This window comes from Camellia sinensis, chromosome 2 (genome assembly GCF_055761805.1).
Source record: "Camellia sinensis isolate YWXY chromosome 2, ASM5576180v1, whole genome shotgun sequence".
NCBI classification, from domain to species: Eukaryota; Viridiplantae; Streptophyta; class Magnoliopsida; order Ericales; family Theaceae; genus Camellia; species Camellia sinensis.
In genome coordinates this window covers 223,840,849-223,853,497 of record NC_138962.1, presented here as the reverse complement: position 1 = coordinate 223,853,497, position 12,649 = coordinate 223,840,849, and the positions used below count along the sequence as shown (strand labels likewise).

Here is a 12,649-nt window from a genome sequence, read left to right as displayed (position 1 = left end):
GAGCTATTTTAATTACCAAAAAATTAAATAAATTTTTTAATTTAATAAGACAAAATATTACCTCCAATCTATAATCATTATATTATTTTTTTCACAAAAATCAAAAAATGCACCCCAAACAAAATTTTTTAATCTCAAATTAAAATATTCAAAAAAAAAACAACCCACTTCTCTAATCAACTCTTAATAATCTATGCAGTACCTTTTAAATAAAAAAAAATAAAAGCGAAATAACAGTGCAATGATAGTTAGAAAAGTTAATTATTAAAAGATGATAAATATTATAAACTTTAGTAATTAAAATTATAATTTTTTTATTAATATGTAATTATTTTGTCTGACACACCTGCACTGTAATTTTCCTTAAAATGAATAGGGACATAGATAAAATAAGTGGTAATGCTTTAGGGTGTGTTTGGATTGAGTGATTTGGAGAGAAAAGAAAAGAAATAGAGAGAAATGTATTTCTCTTCCTTGTTTGGTTATCTTAAGTGGAGAGAAATGGAAAGAAATAGAGAGAAATGGAGAGAAACTCATTTCTCTCATAACCCTTATTTTCAATCTTCCCAAAAGTGGAGAGATTGGGAGAGAAAAGAAATCCACAAATGTTTATATTTTTATAATACCAATTTTACCCCTATAAAAATAAAAGAAATAAAATGATTGAAAATATAAAAAGGTTATTTTGGTAATATAACATAAAATAATTTCTTTTCTTTTCTCTTAATGAAATCTAACCAAACAAGAAGGAGAGAAATCACAATCATTTCTTTTCTTTTATTTCTTACTTATCCAAACAAAAAGGAGAGAAATTACAATCATTTCTTTTCTTTTCTTTTCTCTTATTATTTAAGTAATCATTTCTTTTCTTTTCTCTCCTAAGTTACCAAACATAGCGTTAGTGTATTTGTGTAATTTAAGTATCTTTCTTTCTTTGTCTTCCCTATCCTAGATTGAACTGAACTGAAGTCTCAGACAGAGAGAGAGAGAGAGAGAGAGATTATCTGAATCGAGCAAGCGTGGTTTCGAAGCGAATCGAGCTCTATTTGTGGTGATTGTTTGGATTTGAATAGAGAGGTTTTGGGTTTTTTTCTTCTTTTTTCATGGTTGCAGAGTAATAATGGAGGCTCAGTACATACGAAGGTACCACAAGCACGAACCCAAAGAGAATCAGTGCACTTCCGAATTCGTCAAGCACATCAAAGCCCCCGTTGATCTCGTATCTCTCTCTCTCTCTCTATATATATATATATATATACATATACATATACATATACATATACATATACATATACATATATGTATGCATTGATAGATTGAGTTTTGGTTGATTAGGTTTGAATTGTTGTGATTTGATTGTGATTTTTATAGGCAATCAGTTTGATTGGTTTTTTTTTTTTTTTTTTTTTCCGGTGTTTTGATGGAGATCTGAGAGATTAAGTTCGATTGGGATTCGTTTTGTTTCGTTTCTGATTATGTATGTTTGAATTTGAGTGTGAGAGATAGGTTTGGTGAAATTAGAGGCATGTATTGTGTTGAATTTGATTGTAATAGTTCGTTTCTAGAAGAAGTTTTTTGTTTTCTAATGCGTATTGTATGCATTTTATTGAAATTTGAGTTGGGGTATTTGTTTTTCTATGTTTGGTTGTCTAGAAAATTGCAGGGAAAGTAACGAAGTGAAAATTTTGAGATTTTTTGAAATGGAAACAGAACAAAACTGAATTCAAATTGTTATTTCTGTCCTAGAAACATGTTTTTCTGCATAACCAAACATGTTTTTGAGATGAAAATGGGCACGAAACAGAATTCAAAAGAAATCTCACTTGTATTTCTGTCTCACATACTTTGCTTTCCTACCCATCCAAACATTTAATGAGGAAACACAATCATCTCTTTTCTTTTCTCACTCAGATGAGAAACCGCAATCATTTCATTTAATTTCTTTTCATTTCTCTTGTCACCTGTTATACCAAACAGACAATGTTTATCAAGTGGTTTAATTTTGATTCTTTTTGGTGGCTTTCTCACTAACTTTTGTTTTCATAGTTGCTGCACTTTTTTCTCTCTGATGAACTATGTTCTTTTGTTAGGTATGGTCATTGGTGAGGCGATTTGATCAGCCACAGAGATATAAACCATTTGTCAGCAGATGTGTCATGCAAGGTGACCTTAATATTGGGAGTCTCAGACAGGTTAATGTGAAGTCAGGGCTTCCAGCGACAACGAGCACTGAAAGATTGGAATTGCTTAATGATGAGGAACACATCCTTGGCATCAGAATTATTGGTGGTGATCACAGGCTGAAGGTATATATATTTTCTCTTTCTTCTTTCTTGCTTAATTTTTTTGCCGCTTTCTTTCTCCTCTTGAGATTAAAATAATAGTAGTTTATGCTACACTATAATCATCTTTCTCTTCTTTTGTTTTTATTTTTATTTTTACTAAGCCCCTAAACTCAATTTTGTTCAAATAAGCGCTCCAATTGGTTCAATTTAGCCCTTATGTTACATTTCGTCTACTTTTGACAATTAAGAATTTTATAGTATTGACAAAAGGAAAAACCTATTATCGACCTTAGATAATTGTGTTGGTGAAGGAAGATTTTCTGGTTCTATGGTTTTTGTTTTTGTTTTTGTGTTCATATTGGGGAAATGATTTTCGGGTTAATTTTTCCAATTTACCCTTTAGTTGGGCCGCTTATAATGTACTTAACGGTAAAAAATAGATGGAATGTAACATAAGGGCTTGGTTTAGTTGAACGAAAATTTAGTCAAGGGACAATGAACAAAAATACTAAGAGCTTGTTTGGGAAATGTTACTGCAACAATATTTTTTTTAAAAAAAAAAAAAATCTTTTTTGCGTCACATTATTTTTTATTTTTCTACTTTTCTGCACGTCTTTTCGTAAAAAGTCAAAAAATATACTTATTTGACACTTTCCAAATAACCCTTAATTAGTGGGTTATTTTCCATGAATTGATATTTGTGCTTGGATTAGCTATTATGTGTTAGGAATTCTTCATGGATTAATCACCTTTCAGACCTATTGTAAGCTTAAAGTTGTGTATTTTACTAGTTGCAAGATAAGTTTTTGTTGGTATTGTTCCCAGTGCAATTCAAATTATGCTGTTTTTACTTGTCTGATAAAGGGGTTTGGTTTTTTCTTTGTCATAGCATTTTGAACCCTGCAGAAATTTTCTGCACTTCTTCTTTTCTTTGCAACTTTGAAATTATTTGTAGTATTTTTTTTTTGGTGAATAAATTATTTGTAGTTGATATCTCAAGATCGAAAATGATAAGGAGTTGTTCCATCACATCATTTACATGATCAGGGACACTAATCAATTTTCTTGGGAGATTTTCTAACAATTCTGACTTCTGACATATTTGGCTTAAGGGATTATGTTTGTTTGGTTGAGTTTTCAGAACTTGTTTTCTGATTTTTTTTAAAAAAAAATAATAAACTATAAACTTGTTTGACAAAAATAAGTACTAACAAGATAGTTTTGACTGTAAAAATTTTAGTTTTGCCCAAAAAAGAGAAAATCATATGAAAATAGTGGGAAGCAACTACTTCTGTCAACTTGAATGTATTGTTCTTCTGTTTTTGTTTTGAAGACTACTTTGGACAGAAATCTTTGACTTAGCACCACCACATGAGCAGGTTGCTTGCACTGAAGTATGATGCCACTCTTTCAACTGTTTGACATTTTTTATTTTACGGTAAATTGATGTGAAAGAAAAGTGAAATTCAAATATGAAAGGAAAGTGAAATTCAAATATGAAGTTGTTTCTTGCTTACTTAAAAGTTGCTGCAACTTTTCCAATAAGTTCTCTCAGATAAATATTAGTCAAAAATGGTATTACATGTTCCCTTGGCAAATTTGGATGAGAACATTTTCTTGTGCATGCCATTGGTAGATCTACAGTAATCATCTATTTGGCTTAGACTATTTGGTTGGAAGACCAAATAAAACTAGTTCTGATTGACTTTTTCTCCACTATCATTGTCTGCATCATTGTCATAATCGCTATCTATTTCTTTATTTTGTACCAAATTCCACCAATCACACGTTACGCCCAAAACATTGAAACCTTGGTTTGTTTGTTTGTTTTGTTATATAATTTTGCAGAACTACTCTTCAATCATCACTGTCCATCCCGAGATGATTGATGGGAGACCAGGGACGCTTGTGATTGAGTCATTTGTGGTGGATGTGCCTGAAGGGAACACTACAGACGAGACATGCTACTTTGTCAAGGCCCTGCTCAACTGCAATCTCAAATCTTTGGCTGATGTTTCAGAGAGAATGGCCATGCAGGATCGGGCCAGACTCGTCAATCAAATCTGAGTGGTTTGGTTAAAGGAATTTTGAAACAAATTCAAAGGACTGTTGGTAAGCTGTTGCGCAAGACTTTCAGTTACCTTTGTAGACATTTGTTGGAGCAGTTCTTCTACTTGTTCAGAAGTTTTGTATACAATCCTGCTCGTGGCTCGGTCATTTTCCTTATCTGTTTGATTCACTCTTGTTATTTCCTCTGAAGTGACTCTGGGCTTTGCCTTATCGTAGTATCCGGACAATTTTATGTATGAGATCAGTTCTTTCTTCCACTGTTATATGTTCCTCTGTTTTGAACATGGTGGTATGTAAATTATTGTGGTGTTTATCTGTAAATATATGTTGGAAATGTGTTCTGTATAAACGTGGTTTTCATGTTGGTGAATGTGTTTCTTTGGTTGTTAGTCTTGTGTGTACTGTGCAACTCATCCAAGCATCTGTAGCAAATAATTGTTGTTGTTAACCAAGTAGGCCTAGCCTAGTTGGTTACCATGCCTTTCTTATGACTTAATTTCAAGGAGATCATGGGTTCAATTTCTTTTAGGGAGGGAGTTGAATTAAGGGAATACAAGCACTTAGGTGTTTTGCTATGAGCGGAGAGATTTTCTCTCATAAGTGTTAATCTAACAATCTAACAATTAATATTTATCGATAAAATAATAATAATAATAATAATAATAATAATAATAATAATTGTTGTTGTTGTTGTTGTTGTTTTTGTTTTTGTTTATCTATGCTGCTTGGAAAGGCATTTTGTATTTGTATAAGGTGGCTAGTTCATTAAAATAGATTCTATTTAAAAAGAAAAAAAAATTGGATTGGTTGATGCCTGTTAAGGCCACTAGTTGTAGTTAGGATTGTGTAAATTATCGTTTGATCCGTTAAAATCGCACAGATTCATATTAATTTGTATCGCTCTATTTGCTAATCGTGGATTGAACTTTAAAATTTATTATTCGTCTTTCAAACTGTTTCGCTCTATTATAGTTAATACATATATATATTTTTTAAACTCTAAGAAAATATCAAATGAAAAATGAGTATGAGAAAGATTTAAAATGTGGAATTTATTACAAATTAATAGTTATATATATGAAACATATTATGTAAAATTAATTTGTGTTATATATATAAAAAATATTATGTAAATTAGTGTTATATATTATGTAAATGTTCGATAATTGGTTATAATATTTTTCAATTTGTCAATGTGTTCAAAATTGCCCAAACATCGATTTGCCAATTCGTTAATCCGCCAATCTACTATTTAATTTATAATTTTACTTTTAAACCGTTCAAACCGTATCACGCACACCCTAACTGCAGCAAAGCCCTAACCTATTTCATTAGACTTATCTTATCATTTTAGCACAAATAAGCGGTGTCTGAGAGTTGACTTTCATTAGTAATTTTTTTATATTTTAGTTTTTATAATAGGTTAAAAAGTTACGTGTCTCAAAATAATTTTTTTTAAGTTGTATGAAAAAATGTAAATGATTAGTTCATATCATTTGTTTGTTTAGTAATTTCTTTTGACTTTTTTTATAGATTTTTTTTATAATTTTTTTTTCCTTTTTTTTTTAAGTCAAAGAGTCATGCTGCCAAATGACCCTTAAGTTTCACTCAATCATTATCCAATTAATTTCTACACACTCTACTTTAAATTAATTGATCCTTCTCTTTCATCAATTTAGATGAGTACTTTAAATTAATTGATCCTCTTTCACCAATTTAAATGAGTATCTAATTTCAGTTTTTTTTTTTGAAAATGGATGGATTGTGATTGTTGTGGTAATTTAATTTTTAATATTTTTGAGTTTCTATAATTTATAAAATTTTCTATAATTTTAAATGTTTTTGTTGTGAGTTGATTGTTTTTTTTTTAGCATAAAATCCTACGTGTTGATAAATAACTTTGTCAAACATTAAATCAAATTTAACATGACATTAAATTTTGTTGTTTTTTTAAAATGAATTTGATTCATCATTGAAAGAAAATTTTTGTAAGATAAAGTGTAATTATATTTTAACTTTTGACAAACCTTTGAGAAATTGATTTATGCTTGTAATAATAAAAAAGAAAATGTTTGAAAATCTTATAAATTTTTCATAATTTAATTCATAATAATATAATTTGATAAGTATTAATTTTTAATTAGTTAAATACTTAAAGATTCGAAACTCACAACATTTGCTATATTATTATAAATATATTTGTGAGTATAAATTGTAATTCTTTAACATTGTTGTAATAAAAAATTAAAAATAAAACAGGAGCAAAAAAATCCCTTACTAATGATGCATGGCTGAATGAGGAGTGTTTATTCAGTAATCTCGAAATATAAATATGTGAGATTTTATAATATTATGATTAATAGAAAAAATAATAAAATAAAATATTATATTAAATAATTAAAAAATTTCACCTCTACTCATAACTGTCAAACATTCATGGAGGCAATCACTCCATTGCACCCCTCACCAACACCAACACCAACAAGCGACCCAGAACCCATTCCACCATATCCACCGCTCCTTCTCTTCCATCGTCTTCTTCTTCAGGTTTCCATTGTTTAAATGGCTATCTCGAGCTCAATTCCTTGAATTCTGTCAAAATAATGCATACCCAGATGACAAAAATGGTCAAAGACAAGAATTCAGATACCAATTTTCAATCTTTGATCACATCTTACTTGAATTTTGGTGATTTTCGTTCGGCTGCGACGGTTTTCTTTGTTGGTTTTTCACAAAATTATCTTCGTTGGAATGTTTTTGTAGAGGAATTCAGGAGTTTTGGGGGGTATCCGTTTGAAATTCTTGAGGTTTTTGTTGAGTTGCATAACAAAAGAGTGAGTTTTGACTGTAGAATTCTCACTGCTGTTTTGAAAATTTGTGCAAATTTAATGGATATATGGTTGGGTATGGAAGTTCATGGATGTTTGATTAAGAGGGGCTTTGAAATGGATGTCTATTCGAAGTGTGCATGGATGAACTTTTATGGAAGGTGTTGGGGCACAGATTATGCAAGTCAGATGTTTGATGAAATGCCTGATCAAGAAGTTCTATTGTGGAATGAGGTTGTTTTAGTGAATTTGAGGAGTGAGAGATGGGTAGAGGCTCTACAATTATTCCGAGACATGCAATTTTCATTTGTGAAAGTGAATAGCTTTACGCTTGCTAAAGTTCTGCAAGCCTGTGCAAAATTGGAAGCTATTGTTGAAGGAAAGCAGATTCATGGGTATGTCATTTGATTCGCATTGGAATCAAATGTATTTGTGTGTAATTCACTGATTAGCATGTGAGAAACAATAATCTTGAACTTGCTAGGGCAGTTTTCGATTCAATGGAAAACCGTAACTTATCTTCATGGAACATGATCATCTCTTGTTATACTACACTTGGTAATCTAAATGATGCATGGAAGCTATTACATGACATGGAGGGTTGTGATATGAAACCGGACATTGTAACCTGGAATTCTCTTTTGTCAGGCCATTTCCTTTGTGGGTTATACCGAGAAGTCTTGATTCTTTTGCGGAGAATGCAAGTGGCTGGTTTCAAACCTAACTCGAGCTCTATCACCAGTGTTCTTGAAGCAATTAGTGAATTGAGTTTCTTGAATCTTGGGAAGGAAATACATAGCTATGTGATAAGAAATGGGCTTGATTATGATGTATATGTTGGAACTTCACTGCTAGACATGTATGTGGAGATTAATAATCTAACCTATGCTTAAGCTGTATTCAATGGTATGAAGAATAGAAAAGTTTTTGCTTGGAATTCGTTAATTTCAGGATATTCCTTCAAGGGCCAATTTAAAGATGCCGTAAAATTGTTGAACCAGATGGACAATGAAGGAATTAAACCAGATTTAGTGACATATAATGGTTTGGTTTCTGGGTATTCGATGTGGGGTCATAATAAGGAAGTTCTGGCCATGATTCATCAGATTAAAGTTTCAGGATTGATTCCTAATGTTGTCACATGGACCGCTCTAATATCGGGTTGTGCACAGAAAGGAAACTATAAGGATGCACTAGAGTTTTCAATCCAGATGCAACGAGAAGGTATCAAGCCTAACTCGGCCACCATATCTAGCTTGCTTCAAGCCTGTGCTGGTCTGTCTTCGCTACAGAATGGGAAAGAAATACACTGCGTGGGAATTAGAAATAGCTTCACGGAAGATGTATTTGTAACTACAGCTCTTATCGACATGTACAGCAAATGTGGCAGTCTAAATACTGCCCATGAGGTTTTTCGAACCATTCAACGCAAAACTTTGGCTTCTTGGAATTGCATGATCATGGGTTTTGCCATTTACAGCCGAGGAAAAGAGGCAATTTCAATTTTTGATGAAATGCGTGCAGCAGGTGTTCAGCCTGATGCTATTACCTTCACCGCTCTCCTCTCTGGTTGCAAGCATTCAGGTCTAATCAATGAAGGATGGAAGTATTTTGACTTCATGAAGGCAGATTACAATATAATCCCCACAATTGAGCATTACTCGTGCATGGTTGATCTTCTTGGAAGGGCAGCGTATCTTGATGAAGCTTGGGATTTCATTGAAACGATGCCAATGTTGCCTGAGGCTACAGTTTGGTGTGCTCTTCTTGGTTCATGTCGAATCTGTGAAAATTTAGAGCTTGCAGAGAGAGCAGCAAAGAGACTTTTCAAATTTGAACCACACAATCCTGCTAATTATGTTCTGATGATGAACTCGTACGCGACTTTGAACAGATGGGAAGATACGGACTGTGTTAGAGAGTTGATGATGGATGTTACAGCAGGGGCGAAAATTGGGCATGTATGGAGCTGGATACAAATCAATCAGATGGTTCACATGTTCTATACCAGAGGAAAAGCTCACCCGGATGAAGGAGAGATATACTTCGAGTTATATCAACTAATTTCCCAAATGAAAAGATTGGGATATGTCCCTGACATCAAATGTGTGTACCAGAACATTGATCACGTGGAAAAGGAGAAGGTGTTGCTTACCCACACTGAGAAATTGGCCATTACGTATGGACTAATTAAGATGAGAAAGAGAGCACCTATTCAGGTGATTAAGAACACGAGAGTCTGTTCTGACTGTCATACTGTAGCAAAATATATTTCTTTGATAAGATGCCGCAAAATCCTCCTCAGAGATGGTGTGCGGTTTCACCATTTCGGAGAAGGGAAGTGTTCCTGCAATGACTTCTGGTAATAGGAAGGTGTTTTGAGTGCTTTTTTTTTTTTTTTTTTTTTTTAAAGCATTGTGTGAAGTGTTGTTTTGCTGCATAGGAAGGATTGATATCCCACGAAAGAGGGGATTGTTGTAAAGTTTACAGCTTGTGATAGGACTTGTAGGACTTAGTTTTGACAATCCTGTTTGACAAACACTTTATATATGTTATAATTAGGTCAATTGTAAATAGTCTTTGTTATCTTGTGAATCCAATCCAATTTGGCTTAAAAACTAGATCTAAGTGAAAGAATAGTGACCACCACTCGAGCTGTTTGGTGCTCCAACAGTGATGCACAACTTGTTGGATCTTAGAGTTTGTCAACTTGTTGGATCTTAGAGTTTGTCGACACAAGACGGCTCGAGCGGTCTGAGTCGGCCAAGTTGATTATAATTGAGCGATCGCTATCCAATTTATTCCCTATATAGTCTGCTTGGTATTATTTTTAGTTTTTTCTTTTTCTTTTTTATAGTGCATATACTGGAGTTGAGCCAAATAGTAAATTGCTTAAACTTAACAAGTTTTAAATGTGTTCAGACATCTCAAATGAGTTTTAATCGAGTTGAACTTGGGTAATTTGATTTTTTATAATACATATAATTGAGTTGAACAAAGTAACATATTGTTCAAACTTCGCTCAAAAATTTAATTTTAAAATACTTTCAAACATGATTTATTTACGTAACAAGTTAATCATCAAGAAGTTGAATACAAGCCAAAAACACATAAAGCAAAAATTTTAAAAAATTGAACCATTTCTTGATATGTGTTTGTCATCTTGACGAAGGAGCATGCTAATCTTCTCTGTATCATTCCAATTTCACCATGTCTCTGATGAGCCAGTCTTAACAACTGACATAGTACTACATCAACATGAAGGTTAGTCAAAATAAATAAATAATATATGTATACATGTTTTCAGTTGTTCACTTTGCAACCTTTTTGACATGTATGTGGAATCAAGTTTGATCTCCAACCTTGTTTTTCTTGCACATTGGTCAGTGATCAACAAATTCAAACCAACACAAATGATAATAGAAGTTCCAAATCCACCAAGGAAGGAAATCTCAAAAACAAATTTGTTTGAAAATTAAGTTTCTTGATCAACAAAACTAGATAGACTATATATGTAACTTGCAAAACACAATTATTTTCATTTTCCCAATAGAACTTGACATTATTATTATTATTATAATGGTTTTAAATATTAGCTGATATGTACCTATCAAGCAAGAAATATTTTGTCTTTTGAATATTTGATGATACGGTTTGGTAAATTAATTGAAATGAGAATTGCATGAGTATCAACCGGTCCCTAATACATATTGGTTTATAGCTGAGATACGGTTGGTTCAACTACTATTAAACTCTTTTTAACAACTGATGATTTTCAAAAGTTCACGAGTGCAATATCTCATTTCCGATATTGCTCGATACTCACAATATTGTTATACCGCAACAAATATTGATACATCTCTCAATATTGCTGTTGGCTTTTTGGCTTTCGAAGGTTATTTTTGTAATTATGAGCGTGCCAGTAAGGATCAATCAGTCCTTACAAAATTGTAATTGCCAACCAATTATTTAGACGATTGTGTTATGGTTCTTTCAGCCTCAATGAAGAAGACTTTTACTGGTGGCTTACTGGTAGCTTGATTTAGGAGAATTTAAGCATAAGAACAGTTAAATAAATTGAAGCATTTCATTAGTATGCAAAACTTACAATGATCTCAGCCTCGCAGAGATTTACAGCGACAATATACTCGAAAACTACTCCTACAAATGAAGTGCAGTGCAGGAATTTAAAGTACAGAAATGTAAAGAACAGGAAATATAAAAACTGGAATATGTAAAGTAAGACTGGTTTTCTTAGATCTGAGCCCCCCCTTTCTCTGAGGTCCTTCCTGCTATTTCTACTCCCCAAAGATAATCATCGAACTGCACTTTAAACCGTCGAACTGCTCCTCTATAATCGCTGATCATGCTGCCTTATGAATAGTTCCATTACGCTTTCACTTGCAGTTAGGCTCCCCTCCTATATTTGAATTTGAATGTGAGTAACCGTTGAAACCGCGTTACTTTGCATCCCACTGTTACTCAGATCTTATAACAACCAATTTTAACTGCCACATGTATGATCAGGATCGGAGACTTGACTGGTTTCCCATATTGCCCTTACCTTGCCACACGTCGAATTGTCACTGGCTTGTACAAAATATGAAGCCAACATTACCCCCCGCACTAATATACCCAAGACTTAGTGATATTAGTGGATCAGGGTCGTTTCCCCACGTCTTAGAACGTGCATGGGTTTTGTATCTACCCAGAAATGCAACTGTCACTCACCATCTATATTAAACTCTCGTTTAATCCTTTAAGCACTTCCACTGTCTTAGCATTCGAACAGACTGATACACTTCATGGCCGAATTAATTTTTTCCTCCAGTGATCGAGCAAACGAAGAGTCATATGTCGATGCTGTTCCTCCTCGAAAGAACGTCCATGCATTTATTAGCCACCTTTACCCACCTTTCTATATTCAAGTCATGGATGCCTTTGCAAATTACCAACCTTTAGACTACGAACATATTGCTCTTAATCCTTCGATTCAGAAAGTTGCAGGTATAGACATAAGAAATTCTTCCTCTAACTCATCCTTACAATTCGAACAAACTGCTCTCAAACCTTTGATTCGAAAAGTTACAAATATGGACTTAAAAAACTCTTCTTCACAAGTCTCTGTATGGGATAAAGCTGCAACTTCTTCCTCTTCTGAGGGTTCTGATTGGACAAGCCGGTCAACATCTGAGACTTGTGATTTGAAGGAGCGAATCAACCACCATTTTGTTGAGTTTACTGACCCTTTAGAGTTTCCTTTCTATGCTCGAAGTTCAGTGGTCTATCCCTATGTGCCCATTGACCATCGACGTAGTCTGGAGGAGAATCTGCTTGTAGCATGGTATACATCCTCCATGCCTACAAAGATAGTGCACGCTGCCCGCCGCCCAGAAGAAGCACAAGGGTACAACCCATCATTCTTAGCCCAGAAGGCGAAGATTTGTTCTTCTGACTGGCTTGATT

At 33.3% G+C, this 12,649-nt stretch overlaps 1 protein-coding gene, 1 non-coding gene and 1 pseudogene across 3 annotated transcripts; 2 read left to right on the top strand and 1 right to left on the bottom strand.

The window, feature by feature from the left end:
* Positions 1-880: 880 nt before the first annotated feature.
* Positions 881-4,704, top strand: LOC114301961 (abscisic acid receptor PYL9). Its single transcript, XM_028246921.2, has 3 exons — positions 881-1,219; positions 2,091-2,306; positions 4,134-4,704. The coding sequence occupies exons 1-3, from the start codon at positions 1,121-1,123 to the stop codon at positions 4,350-4,352; spliced, it is 534 nt and encodes a 177-aa protein (XP_028102722.1). The 5' UTR covers positions 881-1,120; the 3' UTR covers positions 4,353-4,704.
* Positions 4,705-6,767: 2,063 nt separating this feature from the next.
* On the top strand, positions 6,768-9,854 carry LOC114301974 (pentatricopeptide repeat-containing protein At4g01030, mitochondrial pseudogene; annotated as a pseudogene). Its single transcript, XR_014362678.1, has one exon. The product of XR_014362678.1 is annotated as a pentatricopeptide repeat-containing protein At4g01030, mitochondrial pseudogene (transcript).
* A 455-nt stretch (positions 9,855-10,309) lies between these two features.
* Positions 10,310-10,407, bottom strand: LOC114298256 (U6 spliceosomal RNA). Its single transcript, XR_003641819.2, has one exon. It is a non-coding gene; the product is annotated as a U6 spliceosomal RNA (small nuclear RNA).
* Between the last annotated feature and the right edge of the window lie 2,242 nt (positions 10,408-12,649).

Excerpts from the sequence above, each read along its gene's own strand:
- LOC114301961 (XM_028246921.2), top strand. The coding sequence starts at position 1,121 with ATGGAGGCTCAGTACATACGAAGGTACCACAAGCACGAACCCAAAGAG. Across the intron at positions 1,220-2,090 it reads TCAAAGCCCCCGTTGATCTC|GTATGGTCATTGGTGAGGCG; the intron begins GTATCTCTCTCT and ends TTCTTTTGTTAG. Across the intron at positions 2,307-4,133 it reads GTGGTGATCACAGGCTGAAG|AACTACTCTTCAATCATCAC; the intron begins GTATATATATTT and ends ATAATTTTGCAG.